The sequence below is a fragment of the Leptodactylus fuscus genome, chromosome 8 (assembly GCF_031893055.1).
Source record: "Leptodactylus fuscus isolate aLepFus1 chromosome 8, aLepFus1.hap2, whole genome shotgun sequence".
In the NCBI taxonomy this organism is placed as follows: domain Eukaryota; kingdom Metazoa; phylum Chordata; class Amphibia; order Anura; family Leptodactylidae; genus Leptodactylus; species Leptodactylus fuscus.
Window position 1 is genome coordinate 83,516,436 of NC_134272.1, and position 23,733 is coordinate 83,540,168.

At 40.6% G+C, this 23,733-nt stretch overlaps 1 protein-coding gene across 1 annotated transcript in view; it reads right to left on the reverse strand.

The window, feature by feature from the left end:
- The window catches only part of ARHGAP15 (Rho GTPase activating protein 15), a 381,433-nt gene that overhangs the window by 112,267 nt on the left and 245,433 nt on the right, over positions 1 to 23,733 (reverse strand). The window contains exon 11 of the mRNA XM_075284535.1: positions 14,065 to 14,142. Coding sequence (XP_075140636.1) covers positions 14,065 to 14,142 — 78 coding nt within the window. The remainder of the gene's footprint in view (positions 1 to 14,064; positions 14,143 to 23,733) is intronic.

A 23,733-nucleotide genomic window follows, 5' to 3' on the forward strand; every position in this document is an offset into this window, starting at 1 on the left:
AGCTTAATTTTGGAAACAAAAATTGAGTTGTTTGGTTATAAAAAAAAGGCGTTATGCATGGCGTCCAAAAAGAAACAGCATTCCAAGAAAAACACATGCTACCCACTGTAAAATTTGGTGGAGGTTCCATCATGCTTTGGGGCTGTGTGGCCAATGCCGGCATCGGGAATCTTGTTAAAGTTGAGGGTTGCATGGATTCCACTCAGTATCAGCAGATTCTTGAGAATAATGTTCAAGAATCAGTGACGAAGTTGAAGTTACGCCGGGGATGGATATTTCAGCAAGACAATGATCCAAAACACCGCTCCAAATCCTCAGGCATTCATGCAGAGGAACAATTACAATGTTCTGGAATGGCCATCCCAGTCCCCAGACCTGAATATCATTGAACATCTGTGGGATGATTTGAAGCGGGCTGTCCATGCTCGGCGACCATCTAACTTAACTGAACTTGAATTGTTTGTCCAAAATACCTTTATCCAGGATCCAGGAACTGATTAAAAGCTACAGGAAGCGACTAGAGGCTGTTATCTTTGCAAAAGGAGGATCTACTAAATATTAATGTCACTTTTCTGTTGAGGTGCCCATACTTTTGCACCGGTCAAATTTTGGTTTAATGCATATTGCGCATTTTCTGTTAGTACAATAAACCTCATTTCAATCCTGAAATATTACTGTGTCCATCAGTTATTAGATATATCAAACTGAAATGGCTGCTGCAAATACCAAAATATTTAGAACTAAAAATGATTAAGATTAATAGGGGTGCCCAAACTTTTTCATAGGACTGTATCTATCTATCAAATTATCTATCTATCTATCTATCTATCTATCTATCTATCTATCTATTTATCATCTTTCTACAGTATCTATCTATCTATCTATCTATCTATCTATCTATCTCCTATCTATCTATTATCTATCTATCTATCTATCTATCTATCTATCTATCTATCTATCTATCTATCTATCTATCTATCTATCTATCTATCTATCTAGCTATCTATCTATCATAAGCACAGCATCCACTATGAGGTTCAAGCTCTTAGAACAATGCAATAAGTTGCCAGCATTGATCCCCTGTCCCTATAAAGAGACAATGGATTGTTAGACTGAAGGGACTCCTCTACTCATCGGAAACAAAGCCGTTGGTGTGAATGAATGGGAAATATCTGCAGCAGCTACTGAAAGCATTAAAGCCTCCTTGTGGCTAATAACTTCTATAAGTACGCTGGACATAAGGTATATAAGTAAACCATATGGGTCTTTATTTCCCTTCAAATCCAGAAGTTCGATTCCAATTTGACAAAAAAAAAAAAAAAAAGATATTCACTAGGTCACTAACCAGCCCTATAACAGCATATATGTGGTGTAGATGCAATTCAAGACCTCTGAAAGATACCTATCAAAGATAAGCAAACTGAATTGTAACAAATCAGATTTGTTGCAAAATTTCCAAATGTTTGGAAACCTTTTGGAATTCACCACCCACAAATCACTATTATAGTCTGGGGTCACTGTAGACTCTAAAGTATCATAAACGGATGCACAGGTATACCGATATACTCACCTCGCCTCACCTCTCCTGGGTTCACTGTGGCCTCTTTGTTGGTCTTCCAGTCTCCTGGGTGACATCACATGGGGTGCTCCAACGTCATAACACTTGCAGTAAAGTGCCATGACGTCACATGACTGCTGAGACCCAATCCCTGACCGCAATAGGACCTAAGGTCTGTGATGTCACCTAGGTGGCCGAAAGAGACAGGAAGACAACAAAAGAAGACCACAAAGGAGCACAGGAGAGCTAAAAGGAGGTGAGTATAACTGTTTATTATATTTCTCCCCTTCTCCGTGGTCTGAAAAGACCCACAGTATAAAAATCGCCCTTCCAGTTCAGACCCAAACAATAGATGGACAAACCTATTCACCAAACAAAGTTCACGAGCTTTATCAACCTCCACCACGTATTTCCATGTATGTGCGTACCTATAGGATTGTCTTTGGTTTTATACACATGAAATCATTCTCGAATATAGAAAAATAAATTTTACTTTGGGAAAACGCAGTACCAGAGTTCCAATAAGAATTTAGTCTCGTCCCTCAATTGCAAACAAGATGATACATTTTATATAAATAAAAGGTTACATATTGACAAATCAATAGCATTCTATGGGAATCTGTTTGGAATGTATTCGATACATCAAGGTCTTTGTACATGAGCATTCTGATATATTTGGCCGTGACGATAGATAGTTCAGTCCACAGGAATTCCCCCTGCAAAAATAGGTCAGACCTGGAATTTTCAAGCGACTTCTAGCGCTACAAAGCCGCGGCCCCCACCTTATGCCCCGTTGTGACAATCAGGAGGAATGAAAATGATATAGAAAATTCCTTTTACAAAATGTAATTTTAGCAGATATATGAAGAACTGATATGGTATACAGCATGCATACATACATGACCTGCACGCTAGGCTTTCCCTCAGCCATCAGAAGCAAATTGAACTCTACAACAGAAAGCTTTAGGCTACAAAGATCCAAAATAAATACAATATTTTTTATTCCCCGTACTGTTGAAAGAAAATGAGATTTAACACTTCCACTTTTTTTAGATTTCCGTCTTTGATCTTTCTTTACTCTTTTTAAAGATGCATGAAATTGTTTGGTTAGAGTTTGCTGAGGCCCAATACAAAATAATTTATTTATTTAATGAATTTGGTAAAAAAAAAAAAAAAATCTTCCTATGAAATTATTTTCCACCCAACAGGGAAGATACATGAATTAGAAAAAAAAAAAAAAAAGTTGAGATATTGGACAGTTCCCGTTCCATATTCCCGTCTATTATGTATAAGGTCTAGATATTTGTATCTATGGTGCAAAAAAAGTTACATTATTTAGTAATGGAAGGGGCGGAGTCTGGCAGGGTGTGTAAGTTGACAGATTTGTAGGAGTGGTCAAAAGTGGTACAAGAATGCCCAGCGTCAGGAATTGGGCCATTGGCGTAGGCTTCAATGTTATTATTTTTTGGGGAAAGGAGGTGTCCAGGTGATGGAAAGGAATTATTAACTATAATAATTGGTAAATGTAAAAATAATCCGAATATTTGGCTTGTAAGTAGTGATCAAGAAGAAGCTTGAATTGGGCAATGATACAGTGTAGCTGCAGCTCGGTCACGGTCACTGTGTCTGTCCCATTACACTTGCTCTTTATCCTTAGTACACAACTAAACCCTTCTTGTACCGGTGCTGATGCTGCTGTAATCACAAAACTTTATTAACTAGAAGGTTCTCTCCATAGATGTCCCATCAGGGATGGAATCATGTCATTTGTCTCTCTTCTTTTTCTTTTTCTTTCTCTTTTTGTCTCTGTCTGTTCACACTTGCGGTTGACAATTGCAGCCATTAGCAGGGAGAAATTAAAGGTGAACTACTGATCTACCCTGATCTATACTGAAATGAATGCAAAAAGTTTTATTTTCAATTTTATTAGATTGGGAAGATATATATATATATGTGTGTATTGTGTATTGTATTGTGTATTGTATTGTATTGTGTATTATATAGAAGAGGACCTTTCAATAGAACCTTTCACCACCTTCACCAATTCAAGTCCTTAACATCTGCTACACTGATTCCACCACAGTTGGAATTTTTTCTTTAGCTCTCGGCATTACTGAGCAACAAGTGCAGGTAGTTTTGGTGTCTGATGTGTTATTTAAGCTGTGTCCTGTCAAGTGGGCGGTGTCAGGCAGGGGGTGTGATTCAGAGCTCCAATCAGAGGCAACCAGTGTCGTAACTCAGAATCGCACCCCTTGTCTGCTCCTGCCTGTCCCCGCCCTCTTGAGAGTACATAGACTAAATAGCATATAAGGTACCAATACTGATTGCTCAGGAATGGAGGGGGCTAGAGAAAAAAAATTCCAACTTTGCCAGAATCAGGGGAGCTGAACCTATTAACTGATGTAAAGAGCTGGACTTGTTAGAGGTGGTGAAAGTTCCTTGTTAAAACTAATAGTTAAAGATTAAAGTAAGAGTTTTTATTAATTACTGGAGATTTAATTGGTGTAATTAAAGTAATAGCTGATTTACCTATAGAGAGTTTTCATTGCATATAGACAAGTCTTTTGTTATTATCTCTACAGTACAATGAATTAGGTGAGTGAGATGTAACCCACGTAAAATATCCAGTTTCCAATATCCAGCGTTGTTTGCGAGCCCATCCCCAACTACGTCCGCCACAGAATATTATTAATGTTACATGCGGCTTTTTTGTGCGGCCATAATTGTTCTAGAAACCACCTGTGGTTGACCAGACCATTTACCAGCATTGATCACTCCTAACATACTCCGCTCTCTCGTATCAGGACACGACTCAGCTACTTGATAGTATTCCGGGGAAGAATGGAAAGGATCATTTGTTACTTTGTAGCGTAAAATTCTGCGCTGGAATGACTGTGGTTTCAGGCTGTCTCAGATAAGTGGACCCCAATGTCTGTATTAAGACCACTGTAGAACGCTTGAGGCTTTTAGATGCAAGTTTTGGTGCCAAAACCAGTGGATTATAAAGATAGTGAACCTATAGAAAGCAGATTTTAGTTTTTTCTTATTGGAATGTGGACATGGTTGGTATTTTACTATCTCCTGCGATTATTGTTAGTCTATATCCATAGCCTTGTAAGGATAGAAAGATAGGGAAGGTCTCTATCTACATCTGAGAAGTCTATGGAGACAATGGGGCTTACATGGGCATGAACAACTTTAAGTTCTAAATTTAAAATCTTTCGATCACCAATCTGTCCCAATAATTACAGACTACAAACATACCACATGTAGTCTGACTCTTAAAATCATACTCCCATCTTTCCCAGGTTCTTGAACGTTATCATGCATATTTAAGGAAGGGGCAGTAGGACAGAGGATGATCACAACTAGGCTGATTATTACATGATTATTCATCTAGGAATTTTTTTTTTTAATTTGGACAAGCAACTTTTGATTGTAGAACATAGGGGCTGTTGGGAGAGGAGAGGTGCCTGACTCTGGGGCAACAACTGCAGACTACACAGTATTAGTTTGTAGTCTGTAATCATGAAGACCCATAGTTCTGTATTGGAGATGTAGATATAAATCAGCGGGCCAAGTTTTTTCCCTAATTCTGGAGATAAGGCTGAGTTCACACGGGGTGTTTGGGTTGTATCTGCCTCAAAATCCTGACCAAAATGACGGTTCCCATTGAAATCAATGGGAGCTGGTCAGTTCTTTATTCCGGCTCCCGGAAAAAAAGAACGGACATGCTCATTCTTCAGACCTCGCGAATCCGCCTGAAGACACTCCCTCCTCCCAACTAGGCCCATTCAGGGATAATCCAGAGCGGAGTGCAGTGCACCGGCATCCAGTCGCAGCTACCCGTATTTTGGACCGGAATGGTTCTGGACCAAATAACCATGTGTGAACCCGGCCTAACACTGGGTTCACACTAGCGCCCGAAGTCCATTCTGAGCTGAAAGCTGTCAGACCGGGTCCGGCCGTGTGCGCCGGTGAGCGTTTTATGCTCTCCGCCGCGAAGCCGGTTTTTTAAAACCGGACACAGAGTACTGCATGTCCGACTCTGTGTCCGATTTTAAAAAAACGGTTTCGCGGCGGAGAGCATAAAACGCTCACCGGCGCTCATGGTCGAACATCTTTCAAACCCATTCACATGAAAGGGTATGAAAGAGTCCTGCAGGTCTCAGTTTTGTGCAGGAAACGGAAACCTGCAGAACGGAGACCGGGTGCAGATGTGAACGAGCCCTTAGGGTTGTCTGGAATTTTTGGGCACCAGCTGGTTAGCTAGATCAGACCATGAAAAAACATGTATATAGGAGTCACGGGCACATACTAGAAGGTCAAATTTTTTCCGATTTTGGGACAAAGACTTCACACCTAAAGCTTGTTTTATTCAATCCCCAAATAAAAGATACATTGTTATCATTTGTTACCAAAACACTGAGCCTAAAAAAAAAAAAAATATTTTCTCAGGATGAAATCCATAAATCTTCCAATTAAAACTCTATAATTTATGATACACATATGGAAAATAATACACGTTGGAGTAGAAAGGGTTTTCGCCTGGTGCTGTCAATACTTTGAAGGATGGGGTGATTATAAAGCAAATTAACAATACTTTTAAATGTGCATTCACTTATCTTTTCAATTAAATTCTTGTTAAACAACTGCACAGACAGTAATACGGCGACGCTGAGGAACCCATCAAGACAGGTTTATTGTAAATTTTACTCCGCAACAATTAATCAAGCCGCGTTCTCTCTATTATTAAATTATTTCAATGTGTAATTTAGTTAATACATATCATTAGATTGTTCGCAGGCTGCGTGTGGCTCCACTAAAAATAACCCAAATTGTGCCTTGGCTTATTTCCATCCAAAGAAAACGAACTCAATATTTTCAGCTATTTTGCGCTGATTGACGTTTGTTAGGATTATTTCATAATTTCATTTCGCTTTGGAATCTTTCATGTTGCAATCGGTCCTAAGATGAGTTTATGTTTTTGGAAAAAAATTTTTGGATCGGACGTAGCAGTGTTGAGACCATGTAGCTTGTGAGGTTTGAGGAGATGAGGGATGCTTGGCTTAAAGGGGTTTTGCAATTGGAAATGAATATCGATATGGGCCCAATAAGATAAGATAAGATAAGATAATCCTTTAATAGTCCCACAGTGGGGAAATTTAAGTCAGTGGATGTCCACATAGTCCATTATTACACTGGCTATTGGCTATCATACTGGAAAATTCCTTTAAGGTCTAGGCCCCACGTGGCATAAACTCCTCGATTTACCCAGGAAAAATGGTGGCGTTCAGTTAGGGCAAAGTGCATGGAATTCTAGTAAATCCCATGCTTACTTTGCGGTAAAAACCACGCTGTGGACACGCCACAATTTCCAAAACTGGTATGGTTAGAAAATCGCAGCATGTCAATGATACCTACGGAAACATCGGCAGTTTCCCCATAGGGATAATCGAAACAGAAAGTCCGCAGAGGAAACCTTTGTGAAAGTTCTGTCTAAGGTGCTGTGGGAAGAACCGCGATGTGTTGCCGTTGTGGATTTTCTCTCAGTGCTCTTTTGCTGCGGGAGGCCACATGGGGTCTGACATGGTGTAAATGCCACATCTTTTACAGCAAAGTGGATGGGATTCTAGCGAATCCTATCAACACATTGCAGAAGAATATGCGCAGAGTAAATGCTGCGATTTCCGAAATTGTTGCGTTTTTGTAAATCGCAACATGTCATCATACCTACAGATACTCCGGTAGTTTCCCGATTTTAATTAAAGCAGAAAGTCATTTTTTCCCACATCGCTTTTTCACTACAGCCTTAACCTGGAGTCTAGTGAAGGACATGACGTGCACATCTTATTAATTCAAAGAATATGCTCGGTCCCTTCAGGCTTGCACATGGAATGACACCTGGAAATATCAGTGTTACATGGCATGTTCTAATGAAGATGTCCATACCTATTAGATTAAGATCATGCTATATACATATGTGTCCTTCCTTACAATACAATTTCTCTTAGTTCAGCATATCCTGAGGTGTGTCATGAGATGACCAGCTTTTAAAAAGAATGATGTCGTGGTTTGCAGCTTGCCAAGTGTTTTGCTACAATGTTGCAATATTGTATTTAACAGGTATCATGAGAAACGGAAGTCCTGGATACAAGAGTGGACTCATCTGTCATTTCAGACATTGACCAGTCAAAAATATCAACCCTAACCAATCAACGTTTATGGTAGATCAGTCATCCGTCTCAAACAATACTCAATACAATACATGGTCCAAGGTTTGGGCAACAATTTATGCAATTTTGTTGCACATACCAGTTGATAATGAACCATATATGTTACAAATTTACTTGGTGTGTTAAAAGAATAGAGCGGACTGTTAGTTAAGATATCAAGACTGCCCATATCAGCCCCTATAGAAGTCACTGGAGCTTCCAGAATGAAAGCTGATGCAAAATACTGTATACAATGGAAGAAATACGAATCCATCTTTCTCAGCTCCAGATCTGGACTCCAGCCTGCAGGGTTCACCTAGGGCAGTCTTACCCTGGCTTGTTGTACAGATTATTTGAGAATGCATTAAATTCCATTCTAGGATTTATTATATAAATAATATATAAATAAATCTTCAGAAATACACGGTTTTGCTGAAAAAAAAACCCTGAATTTGAGCAATTTCCTACAATCCTGGGGAATGTGAATGATTCTTCTCATATGGAAGATTCTGGTGGAATGTGCTAATACACCAAAGCTCACTCCATCAATGCGGAGGCACGATAAAACTTTGGAGAGACTGTGGCGACTACTTTTACTTTTAGTCATGTGATTCCAGACCTTTAATAGAAAATATAAATCATCACTCTAAGATAATCTTATCTCATGTAAACCTTGTAGTTTATTATCAATGGCTCCTCGTGCAGAAAAAGGAATTCTGTGGAGAGGAATAATGGAGAACAACTCACTACAACAACTATCTACAGGATGGAAAGTCCGGCTAACTCATATACAAGAGGAATAGAACAAATTTACGTTTTTTGTCTGAATTGTTCAAAAATTTTATAAAATCCAAACTTTATGTGATGTCACAGTACAGAGATAATACACACAGTGATGTCACAGTGCAGAGATAATACACAGTGATGTCACAGTACAGGGATAATACACACAGTGATGTCACAGTACAGGATAATACACACAGTGATGTCACAGTACAGGATAATACACACAGTGATGTCACAGTACAGGATAATACACACAGTGATGTCACAGTACAGGGATAATACACACAGTGATATCACAGTACAGGATAATACACACAGTGATGTCACAGTGCAGAGATAATACACAGTGATGTCACAGTACAGGGATAATACACACAGTGATGTCACAGTACAGGATAATACACACAGTGATGTCACAGTACAGGGATAATACACACAGTGATATCACAGTACAGGATAACACACACAGTGATGTCACAGTACAGGGATAATACACACAGTGATGTCACAGTACAGGGATAATACACACAGTGATGTCACAGTACAGAGATAATACACACAGTGATGTCACAGTACAGAGATAATACACACAGTGATGTCACAGTACAGGGATAATACACACAGTGATGTCACAGTACAGGATAATACACACAGTGATGTCACAGTACAGAGATAATACACACAGTGATGTCACAGTACAGGATAATACACACAGTGATGTCACAGTACAGGATAATACACACAGTGATGTCACAGTACAGGATAATACACACAGTGATGTCACAGTACAGGGATAATACACACAGTGATGTCACAGTACAGGATAATACACACAGTGATGTCACAGTACAGGATAATACACACAGTGATGTCACAGTACAGGGATAATACACAGTGATGTCACAGTACAGAGATAATACACACAGTGATGTCACAGTACAGGGATAATACACACAGTGATGTCACAGTACAGAGATAATACACACAGTGATGTGACAGTACAGATAATACACACAGTGATGTCACAGTACAGGGATAATACACACAGTGATGTCACAGTACAGGGATAATACACACAGTGATGTCACAGTACAGGGATAATACACACAGTGATGTCACAGTACAGGATAATACACACAGTGATGTCACAGTACAGAGATAATACACACAGTGATGTCACAGTACAGGATAATACACACAGTGATGTCACAGTACAGGATAATACACACAGTGATGTCACAGTACAGGGATAATACACACAGTGATGTCACAGTACAGGGATAATACACACAGTGATATCACAGTACAGGGATAATACACACAGTGATGTCACAGTACAGGGATAATACACACAGTGATGTCACAGTACAGGGATAATACACACAGTGATGTCACAGTACAGGATAATACACACAGTGATGTCACAGTACAGAGATAATACACACAGTGATGTCACAGTACAGAGATAATACACACAGTGATGTCACAGTACAGGATAATAAACACAGTGATGTCACAGTACAGAGATAATACACACAGTGATGTCACAGTACAGGATAATACACACAGTGATGTCACAGTACAGGGATAATACACACAGTGATGTCACAGTACAGGATAATACACACAGTGATGTCACAGTACAGGGATAATACACACAGTGATGTCACAGTACAGGGATAATTCACACAGTGATGTCACAGTACAGGGATAATACACACAGTGATGTCACAGTACAGGGATAATACACACAGTGATGTCACAGTACAGGGATAATACACACAGTGATGTCACAGTACAGGGATAATACACACAGTGATGTCACAGTACAGGGATAATACACACAGTGATGTCACAGTACAGGGATAATACACACAGTGATGTCACAGTACAGGGATAATACACACAGTGATGTCACAGTACAGGGATAATACACACAGTGATGCCACAGTACAGGGATAATACACACAGTGATGTCACAGTACAGGATAATACACACAGTGATGTCACAGTACAGAGATAATACACACAGTGATGTCACAGTACAGGATAATAAACACAGTGATGTCACAGTACAGAGATAATACACACAGTGATGTCACAGTACAGGATAATACACACAGTGATGTCACAGTACAGGGATAATACACACAGTGATGTCACAGTACAGGATAATACACACAGTGATGTCACAGTACAGGGATAATACACACAGTGATGTCACAGTACAGGGATAATTCACACAGTGATGTCACAGTACAGGGATAATACACACAGTGATGTCACAGTACAGGGATAATACACACAGTGATGTCACAGTACAGGGATAATACACACAGTGATGTCACAGTACAGGGATAATACACACAGTGATGTCACAGTACAGGGATAATACACACAGTGATGTCACAGTACAGGGATAATACACACAGTGATGCCACAGTACAGGGATAATACACACAGTGATGTCACAGTACAGAGATAATACACACAGTGATGTCACAGTACAGGGATAATACACACAGTGATGTCACAGTACAGGGATAATACACACAGTGATGTCACAGTACAGGGATAATACACACAGTGATGTCACAGTACAGGATAATACACACAGTGATGTCACAGTACAGAGATAATACACACAGTGATGTCACAGTACAGGATAATACACACAGTGATGTCACAGTACAGGATAATACACACAGTGATGTCACAGTACAGAGATAATACACACAGTGATGTCACAGTACAGGGATAATACACACAGTGATGTCACAGTACAGGGATAATACACACAGTGATGTCACAGTACAGGATAATACACACAGTGATGTCACAGTACAGAGATAATACACACAGTGATGTCACAGTACAGGATAATACACACAGTGATGTCACAGTACAGGATAATACACACAGTGATGTCACAGTACAGAGATAATACACACAGTGATGTCACAGTACAGGGATAATACACACAGTGATGTCACAGTACAGGGATAATACACACAGTGATGTCACAGTACAGGGATAATACACACGGTGATGTCACAGTACAGGGATAATACACACAGTGATGTCACAGTACAGAGATAATACACACAGTGATGCCACAGTACAGGGATAATACACACAGTGATGTCACAGTACAGGGATAATACACACAGTGATGTCACAGTACAGGATAATACACACAGTGATGTCACAGTACAGGGATAATACACACAGTGATGTCACAGTACAGGGATTATACACACAGTGATGTCACAGTACAGGATAATACACACAGTGATGTCACAGTACAGGATAATACACACAGTGATGTCACAGTACAGGGATAATACACACAGTGATGTCACAGTACAGAGATAATACACACAGTGATGTCACAGTACAGGATAATACACACAGTGATGTCACAGTACAGGGATAATACACACAGTGATGTCACAGTACGGGGTAATACACACAGTGATGTCACAGTACAGAGATAATACACACAGTGATGTCACAGTACAGAGATAATACACACAGTGATGTCACAGTACAGAGATAATACACACAGTGATGTCACAGTACAGGGATAATACACACAGTGATGTCACAGTACAGGGATAATACACACAGTGATGTCACAGTACAGGATAATACACACAGTGATGTCACAGTGCAGAGATAATACACACAGTGATGTCACAGTACAGGATAATACACACAGTGATGTCACAGTGCAGAGATAATACACACAGTGATGTCACAGTACAGGATAATACACACAGTGATGTCACAGTACAGGGATAATACACACAGTGATGTCACAGTACAGAGATAATACACACAGTGATGTCACAGTACAGGGATAATACACACAGTGATGTCACAGTACAGGGATAATACACACAGTGATGTCACAGTACAGGGATAATACACACAGTGATGTCACAGTACAGAGATAATACACACAGTGATGTCACAGTACAGGGATAATACACACAGTGATGTCACAGTACAGGATAATACACACAGTGATGTCACAGTACAGGATAATACACACAGTGATGTCACAGTACAGAGATAATACACACAGTGATGTCACAGTACAGAGATAATACACACAGTGATGTCACAGTACAGGATAATACACACAGTGATGTCACAGTACATGATAATACACACAGTGATGTCACAGTACAGGATAATACACACAGTGATGTCACAGTACAGAGATAATACACACAGTGATGTCACAGTACAGGGATAATACACACAGTGATGTCACAGTACAGGATAATACACACAGTGATGTCACAGTACAGAGATAATACACACAGTGATGTCACAGTACAGGGATAATACACACAGTGATGTCACAGTACAGAGATAATACACACAGTGATGTCACAGTACAGAGATAATACACACAGTGATGTCACAGTGCAGAGATAATACACACAGTGATGTCACAGTACAGAGATAATACACACAGTGATGTCACAGTACAGAGATAATACACACAGTGATGTCACAGTACAGAATAATACACACAGTGATGTCACATATGAAGAAAGTAATTATATTGATGTCACGTGCAGACAATATGATGTCATAGAAACAAAATGGAGGCACATTCAGTTTTCCTCACCCCCTTCCATTAACCATACTTATCACTATCTGCACCTTAGGTATCATAGTAAAGGACTTCCTTACTTCTTACGCCCCATCGCCGCGATATCTGCCTGAGACTGATAACTTACAGATCACAATAATGGAGTTGAGTTCATGTTCTGTGCTGCGCCCTGTTTTCCCGCGGTGCTGTACACGGAATATTTGTCACGTTAACCATTGCAAAATACTATTAGATGTGAAACACAAACACTTGCCATTGTAACGCTAAAACGTATCATATGGTGTACCGGTCTGGATAGGCCACAAAATGGAAGCCACTGGTGGAAGAATTATGTGTGTAAGAGAAGTGGCCACAAGCTCAGACAAGGAAAAGCCACAGACCCGGATATGACTCTTCCCTGATCCGTCCAATCATGTTGGGTAGACACTGGTCATAAAGGGAGAACCATCTGCTTAAGCGTCATCATCTGGTGGTGGACGGTGTAATTGGCAGACATTTCCCACAATACTTGGTCTGACCTATGGGGTGGGCACTTCCTGCCGTTAATGATGGAGCGGGCCAAGCCGTGGGCTTTTAGCTCTACGAGACAATCATCAATTTCCAGGAAATGTCTTCCCCTGTGGCCATTATTCCTTAGAAAAAGTTCAAACGCTCACCACTAAACTTTCTTCCTTTCATTTCCAGATAAGCCGCGCACATTATCATCAAAGGCTTAATACGAGAATCCAAACATTGATCAAAATTGCAATTGCAAAAGAAAAAAAAAAAAAAAGAAAAAAGTTGAGAACAAGAGAAAGAGAGTCTGTATTCCAGGAATAACAAGGCTACATCATGGAAAAGTCAAAACATGTCTGTTTACGTGAGGATTAACTCACCCTGATTCACAACAAATCGCAACTTCTGTATCGTTGACAGGTTCCCGCTGACTCTGTACAAACCATCTGCATCCAAACCTGGAAAGAAGAACGGATTGTTAAGTTACTCGTACGATAGGGACAACATCGATGGGCTGTATAGGGAATGCGCTGCCAGGAAATGAACATATTTTCTGAGAATTTTTGATATTTTAAAGAACTTTCTAGATTTTTTTTTTTTAAATAGTAGTATATCCTGCAATTTGCACTCTGGCCACTAAGCCTAAAAATAGAAGATGTTTTTCATTGCTGTGATTTTGGCTATTCTAACCACCCATTGATGGATGGGGATGCCATGTAATATGTGGTATGTAATGCATAGTCAGATAAAGACCGCTAAAGTGACAGGCAGCCTTTTCATTGGTCCACCAGTCTTGCTTATAAAGGAGGTAAAACATGGAGGATCTTTTGACTTGCTAGACTTTTGCATGATTTTACGCCCTTCTCTTACAGTTTAAAAAGAGCAGACAGCTGATGGACCCCATTATAGTCAATAGGGTCCATAGGGCTCTGCATGTGTCTGCTGTTTCAGTGGTCTCCATGTCCGTTGTTCTGATCCTTCGAACAGAGAGCCCAATGCTAGTGTGAGCCTATTGTAAGCAGATTCATCATCCAGCATCAGCCACTGTAATAAAACCAGCAAATGGTTGCACTGCATGTCTAAGTTTACACTGTTGAACTATTAGTAAATCCGGGCCTACATTTTGGACATGAATTTCCCACATATGTTATAGGCGTCACCAAATCTCTCAATATGTGTTGAGCCTGGAACGCCAATATTTCCTTGTCACCTTTCCTTTGGGCTTTGACATATTCTGAACTGAGTGACGTGAGATGAGCAGCTTTGAGAAACAACATGATTTTTTGATACTCTGTCAAGAGATATTTATAATATGTGCGGCCACCTAGTGGTTGCGATGTGAATTGCCATCTGTTGCACTTTTGCTAGGATTGTGCAGGAATACATTGAACTAGCTGGGGAGCAGCAGCTTTTCAACAGCTGGAAATCTACAGATTGCAGACCCCCGATTTAGCAGAGGGCAATCCAACCATGGCTCATGGTAGCCATCCTCATAGACCTACGGTCCTCCCATGCGTCATACCAGTCACCATTGTCTAAAATAAAATAAATTCTCACAATTCTTTCCAATTTGTTTCGGATTAAGAGAATTAGAAGATGTTATATGGTAATAAAGTTGCCACGTTAGTCATCTGCATATGTATAAATATTGCACAGCACAATGGATAATGTGACATCTGAATCATTTGCATGAAAACAGAAATGTTTTGATTTACAATTAAGATTTAGACACAGAAAAAAGCAGAATAACATGATAGTAACATCTAAGATACATGATATGCTGCAGAAAGTGAGGCCGAGCCAGACTAGGTGGCGGCACGCTGGAATATCGTAATCCGCTCAATGCTATGTATTGTCAGATTGGACAGAATACCATTAACCTAAATGGTCACTTTTCAGCAAACTTTGCTTAACTTGATAGTGCAGACGTTTGTAAGAAACTTTGTCATACATCTTATCAGAGTAATAGGTTTCCTGTTAGATTTAAAAGACTGTTTCCATGTTCCTCTTCCCTCTGCTAAACTGACTTTCACTCTGAAAAACCTGCCGTATCCCTCTCATGGTGGACTGCAGGTCACATGCCTTAGATTACATATGTCTATAGAAGTCTATGGAGTGGAGAGTGGAGGGAATAAGTAGGATATAGCAGTAGAAAGAAGGGTTTATGCTGATGCTGAAGACCAGAACTAAACAGGGTTTATTTCATAATCAGATTATTTTGTTCACATCAGTACAAGTCAGTACTTCTTTATATATGTCCTGTACGGTCTTTGGGTTGTTTCTGGGGGTGAGAGATAAAAAGAGAGACAGTTATGGAGCAATGCATGTCAGCTAGCGTACAACTGCCTCAACTCCTAATGTACATGCACTGCACTACTGGTTTTTGGAATTGGGTTTAGAGATCAGGTTCCATTCAAGGTTTTTTTTTTGTTTTTTTTTGCATTTGGTAATTGATCTATGCCCACACAGTTGTGTACTGGCCGTTATAAATGTATCACCAAGTAGAGGACTGGGCAAATCAGGACAGATTTTCAGCCTGCTTAAAGGGTATGTCCATTGTTCATATTTGAGTACCATTTTACATTTTATATATACATCACTCATATAAAAAGCTATGTAACTTTTGCAAATACACTGTATATTATCTGTTCAGTACCAATTCTGGGTTACAGTCTATATTATATTATTCTCCAGAGCTGCACTCACTATTCTGCTGGTACAGTCACTGTGTACATACATTACATTACTTATCCTGTATTATACTCCAGAGCTGCGCTCACTATTCTGCTGGTGAAGTCACTGTGTACATACATTACATTACTTATCCTGTATTATAATCCAGAGCTGCACTCACTATTCTGCTGGTACAGTCACTGTGTACATACATTACATTACTTATCCTGTATTATACTCCAGAGCTGCGCTCACTATTCTGCTGGTGCAGTCACTGTGTACATACATTACATTACTTATCCTGTATTATACTCCAGAGCTGCGCTCACTATTCTGCTGGTGCAGTCACTGTGTACATACATTACATTACTTATCCTGTATTATACTCTAGAGCTGCGCTCACTATTCTGCTGGTACAGTCACTGTGTACATACATTACATTACTTATCCTGTATTATACTCCAGAGCTGCGCTCACTATTCTGCTGGTGCAGTCACTGTGTACATACATTAAATTACTTATCCTGTATTATACTCCAGAGCTGCACTCACTATTCTGCTGGTGCAGTCACTGTGTACATACATTACATTACTTATCCTGTATTATACCCCAGAGCTGCGCTCACTATTCTGCTGGTACAGTCACTGTGTACATACATTACATTACTTATCCTGTATTATACTCCAGAGCTGCGATCACTATTCTGCTGGTGCAGTCACTGTGTACATACATTACATTACTTATCCTGTATTATACTCCAGAGGTGCGCTCACTATTCTGCTGGTGAAGTCACTGTGTACATACATTACATTACTTATCCTGTATTATAATCCAGAGCTGCACTCACTATTCTGCTGGTACAGTCACTGTGTACATACATTACATTACTTATCCTGTATTATACTCCAGAGCTGCGCTCACTATTCTGCTGGTGCAGTCACTGTGTACATACATTACATTACTTATCCTGTATTATACTCCAGAGCTGCGCTCACTATTCTGCTGGTACAGTCACTGTGTACATACATTACATTACTTATCCTGTATTATACTCTAGAGCTGCGCTCACTATTCTGCTGGTACAGTCACTGTGTACATACATTACATTACTTATCCTGTATTATACCCCAGAGCTGCGCTCACTATTCTGCTGGTGCAGTCACTGTGTACATACATTACATTACTTATCCTGTATTATACCCCAGAGCTGCGCTCACTATTCTGCTGGTACAGTCACTGTGTACATACATTACATTACTTATCCTGTATTATACTCCAGAGCTGTGCTCACTATTCTGCTGGTACAGTCACTGTGTACATACATTACATTACTTATCCTGTATTATACCCCAGAGCTGCGCTCACTATTCTGCTGGTACAGTCACTGTGTACATACATTACATTACTTATCCTGTATTATACTCCAGAGCTGTGCTCACTATTCTGCTGGTGCAGTCACTGTGTACATACATTACATTACTTATCCTGTATTATACCCCAGAGCTGCGCTCACTATTCTGCTGGTACAGTCACTGTGTACATACATTACATTACTTATCCTGTATTATACTCCAGAGCTGCGCTCACTATTCTGCTGGTGCAGTCACTGTGTACATACATTATATTACTTATCCTGTATTATACTCCAGAGCTGCGCTCACTATTCTGCTGGTACAATGTGCACATACATTAAATTACATTATATTCCAGAGCTACATTTACTATCTAATTTGCCGGTTCAGAAACCAATAACCAGTTTAATAGTCAGAATCTCTCCTAGCCCTTTGGCTGAGTTCTTATACTGCAGTAGGAAATTTATTTTTTCTTCCCATAATCAGAATAACTTCAGTGCAGATATAGAGCCAGTTATGTAGAATTTCTGCTGAGGTGTGCAGAATTGTGAATACAGCTCTGGGTTATAACATGGACACTAATTCGGTATCAGTACAAGATAATTATTGCAATACATATACTCATCTTCTTATATTCCTTGGTGATGTTTGGATCATTGCGATTTCTGTTGCTGCATTGATCCCTTTAAAAAGTCAAAGTCTGGCCATAAAACCTCCATAACTTCATTCTGATCCCATAGGAGATGTTGGGGCACAGTGATTTCTACTACTTAAAGGGGTACTGAGATCCAGTTCCTCTTCTTGAGCCACTGGTCAAATGGCAATGCTGCAGATCAATCCCATTCAAATAAATAGGGCTGAGCTGCAATACTAATCACAGCCACTAAACAATGTATGGCGCTGTGCTTGGTAAGTCATGAAGAGACCTCAGTCCTAGGATGCCTCTCTAATCTACAGTGGTTATCAATGGGGAGATGGAGGAAGGGTTCACCTTGCATGGTTTTCTACTCTACGAGAGCGCCTCCCTCTGTTCATTTTACCTTCTCACAGTATAGCACTTCTTCATAGTCATTGTAAGGGTAGACTATGTCGATGATAGTGAGCTCCGACTATGGAGTAAAGTTTGGCTGTGCACATGTGGTGGAGACTCCCACTTCATTACATGTTATGATACCGCGATGCCTTGCATGTCGGAGCCGAGATGCGCCTTGTTTTTCGCACTCGGCTTTCTGATTAGCATCTCACACACTTTATATACAATATCTAAAGCTTCAGAAATATTCCCCCAATTATAATTTTCACGAGCCACAGTTCTCCCCTCCAAGAACTTTTCAAGTTTAGCCAAACCAAACCAACGTAAAATGAAGGGTTTGGGCATCGGCTTTGTGACCGCATTCCCCTTGTTGGATCTCAGATATATTATTTTAGAAACACAATTAGGCCAAGCGTAACTTTGAAGAGAGAACATTCTTCAAAGCTCCCGACTTGCGATTCTGTGAACATTTTTCAAACAAAACAACTTTAAAGGCACCTTAGTCTAAAAACAGCAAAAGTCATGAAACGCGAGGACGTTGACATTCAATGAAGACGAATGACATCAAGACATTGAATGTGTAGCGCTTGTAAGCACTTCTGTCCAAGGCTGTTATGGAGGAAGTGGTGGTTGGTCGGGACCCTGCAATTCTCCTCTGCACGGTCTGGTACCAACCTGGCAAATGCAGAATGTTCTTATTAAACTGTGTAAGGTGGAAAACGTTCAAAGGACTCAATAATAACAACCGTGGATGGCAAGGAAGGGGCGAGAGGGAGCCAAACTAAACGTTTAATCCTTTATTACAAGGTAAGAGCAGCTGAGAACGGCGGAAAATGGAAGAATGGAGAATATTATATAATATGTAAGATACATATAGGTCCATAATATGTATCTATAGGTAAGGTACATATAGATACATATATTATAGGAGAATGGATGGACCTACTGTGTCACTGGTGGATGGGGCGAACCAGGTAATGTCCCGTAGGTAGTCTGTAATAGAATCCATTGATGACTTTCAATGATGAATCAATGAGTCCAAAAAATTAGGACTGTTACCCGTGGTTCACCTCTGAGTTTGTTACTCCGTTCGGGGAGTCCGCGTGGGGATCCCCTGAATGGACTACCGAAAGCATTTGCAAGTCGGGTGCAGAGAAAGCACACAGATCCCATAGACTATAATGGGGTCCTCGTGCTTGCCGCGAGATCTCTGCACTAGTCATGTGGCACTTTCCTGTCCGCACGTTCCCTGCGGAGATCTCGCGGCAAGCACACGGACCCCATTATAGTCTATGGGGATCCGCATGCTTTTATTGTGCATCACTTGCAAATGCGTTCGGTAGTCTATTCAGGGGGTCCCCATATGTACTCCCCTGAATGGGTTACCAAAGTGGATGTGAATGAGGCCTTACACTGTCAGACTTACTACGGAAAGCTGATCTACAACTGTGTAAGCTTCTATTCCTGAGATTTGGTTGTACTTAGGGTTGAGCGATCGGGAAAGATCGGATCCCGACCGGCGATTGAGCAAATTTCACGATCGGGATCGGCTGGAAATTGGATTTTAAAATCGATCCTGAAATCTCAAGATCGGCTCAACGAAGGATTATGAAGATAATCTTGTTTCCCTTAGTCCTAACAGCGGCACAATATGGGGTCTTGTGCCGCTGGTGGGACGACAGGGAACCCTAGTTGTACTTGTGTCAGGTTACAATTTAGCGATGTTGACCCCATTATTCAATAGCTAAAAACGGAAAACACAGACAATAAGATTTTTCCCTTTAAAGCAAAATTAAACTTTTTGGCTTGACCTCAGTCATTCCCGAGACTGTTCCGTCACGTAACATATTGTGAAGCTTCTGAAATATTGCCTCCATTCGTGCGTATATTTAAAGCAGTTCCGTTTTCCACTTGCCTGTTATACGTCCATATAATATCAATAAAAAGGAAAAAAAAAATTCTTTAAAATATGGTTAACATAAAACTTAAAATAAAGTAATAAAATGAAAGAATACTATGTTTCCAGTGACTTTTTCCATTGGAAACTTTGTATTGCTTCACTTCCCCTGCGGGGGCGCTGCAGGGAATATAAACATTAGCTACCTTGTTCCATCATGGTTGATCCCAGTGTTGAGTTTTGTGATGTCTGATATCTTATATGAATCAGAGAAAAAAAATTGGCGTAAAATTTCTTCAAAGCTGGATGTTTTCAGGACAAGTAAAGTGCATTAAAGGAAAGTTAGTAAAACCAGGGAGTTCAGTATAAGATGAGAAACGTCGCCGTCCTGCAGATTCCGTTCTCTTACTTTATTGTTTGTTATGTTTTCTTGTTCTGTTGTTCTTGTCATGTTAAAATAAAAGCCTCTTGGGATCTGCGCGGCTCATAATGAATTGATGAGAATGTGTTTACAGTGAAACACGGCAAAATAAACCTCTTTTCTGTCTGGTAATGGACTAATGCAATTTCATCTGTCATACTTGCATAATATTTTTATTTCCTTTTTTTTTCAAGGCAAGGAAGATCTCATAATTTAGAGGTGTCGTCCAAGATTATACAACAATCTACATTTTTTTTCTAGTACTAGTTTATTCTAGACCTTTCTATAAATACAGATGTTTATTGCTAATGTCACCGGCCACTAGCGATTCCATAAAGAAGGCAGAGCCCTCTATGTGTAGTGGTCAGACCTGGTACTGCAGATCAGATCAGTCATTGCTAAGCTGCAATGAATCAGTTTGGCCACTACACATAGAACGGCGCTGTCTGCTTCCTGCTCCATTCTCTGATAGGTTGTGGTGCCGGGCGTCAGATTCTCACCAATATGATATTATTGGCTTTTGTAAAACGGTGGTCTGTGGTATTAAATGTATCTTATTTCTTTATGCCGGGGGTTCCGACCTCAGGTCACATGATCATAACCAGCCCCTGAGCTGTGATAGTTCCGCCCCCTCTCTCCTTTAAGAGGAAGGAAGTGGCACAGGGATCGGGGGCTTGTTCCAGTCTTGTGTCCCAGGATTGGAACCAAGCTGGAATCTCTGGGTCCAACATGAAGAAACTGTAAGCCGTAACTTTACCTCCCAAGGCAACCCCTTTATGTGCTCCATTACACACTTGCAACCCAAGAACTTCATCATATCACTCCTCTGCTCTGATTGTCCCGCTCATGCACCCAGTTCCGAGCCCAAGTTACATATTTGTAGCCACTTTGCTACCTGTTCCGTGCCTCCGTATTATGACATGTAATCTCTGTGTTACTCCTTATATAACAGATGTCTATGACAGTGACTCTATAGGCTCGGGGCAGTCCATAACACCGCATTACAGGAAATCATACATGAATTACAGCATTGCCTTTACTGTCTAAGTGGCTTCTCCAGAACAGATTGAATTTTACACGTTGCAACCTTTTGCACTAATTAATTTTCAGATCTGACAACTAATTAGTTTACTCCATCCTAATGTAATGATGGAATTACCAGAACCTTAAATATATCTCTGGAATAACTAGGCCATGCAATGTAAAGCAGCAGGCAAGAGAATCTTACATTGCCTTATGTTATGTTATCATTTTATAGTCCTGAAGCAATAACATGACTTCATATATGATATAAACAACCTTACTCTGTATCCAACCATATTATCTCAAATGATTCTCAACAAGGCCTAAGACAATCATAGTGAGGCTTTCCTTAAAATATGCAAATAGGTTCTCCTAGGTAGAAAAGCAGAACCTTCTCTAGCACCACCCTTTGGAAGGTAGCTCCCTCTACCACTATGGGGGATAATGCTGTGTGCAGGGGACACTATGGGGGATAATACTGTGTGCTGGGGCCACTATGGGGGATAATACTGTGTGCAGGGGCCACTATGGAGCATAATATTGTGTGCAGGGGCCACTATGGGGGATAATATTGTGTGCAGGGGCCACTATGGGGGATAATACTGTGTGCAGGGGCCACTATGGGACATAATACTGTGTGCAGGGGCCACTATGGGACATAATACTGTGTGCAGGGGCCACTATGGGGCTTAATACTGTGTGCAGGGGCCACTATGAGGCATAATACTGTGTGCAGAGGCCACTATGGGACATAATACTGTGTGAAGGGGCCACTATGGGGCATAATACTGTGTGCAGGGGCCACTATGGGGGATAATACTGTGTGCAGGGGCCACTATGGGGGATAATACTGTGTGCAGAGGCCACTATGGGACATAATACTCGTGTGCAGGGGTCACTATGGGGGATAATACTGTGTGCAGGGGCCACTATGGGGGATAATACTGTGTGCAGGGGCCACTATGGGGGATAATACTGTGTGCAGGGGCCACTATGGGGGATAATACTGTGTGCAGGGGCCACTATGGAGCATAATAGAACACGCAGAAATGCGTAGGAGGGGGTCGGTCGAGGTCTTCGGTGTCGACGTCGGTCGGGGGGGGGGTGCATGAAAAAAGTTCGCCACGAGGCCCTGCCATTCCTAGTTACGCCACTGGCCTTAACAGAAATCCTGAGAACGCCGAAGCTAACCAAATGCCACCCCTATGGGACAACTAAACCTAAAAATAAAGCCAATGTAATTTTTTACAAAAATGGACAACGTCATAAGGCACGAAGGGTTTTTTAAGATAAGTTTTTACGGTTCCTAGAAAGGGTTATTCCCTAGATCTCTATAGGAAGCCTTCCAGTTACGGTAAATCAGTAAATACTGTAGAATTTATATGAAATCCCCAGACCGCAGAGGCTACGTATATCACAAACATGGGAGCTTGAGCTTGTCTACGGGTGCAAGACAAGCTCCCCCGGCTTCCTGCGAACAGCACGGCTCAAGCACAACATCATAACAAAGTAGTTAAGGTAATAATTTTAGTAATTTGTTTTTTTCAGGTCACTGTAATCTAACCAAAGATAACTAATTGCTGAAAGTAAACATTCCACTGCGACCACAAGAGGAATCCATTACATAAACATATAATTCACAGTCATTTT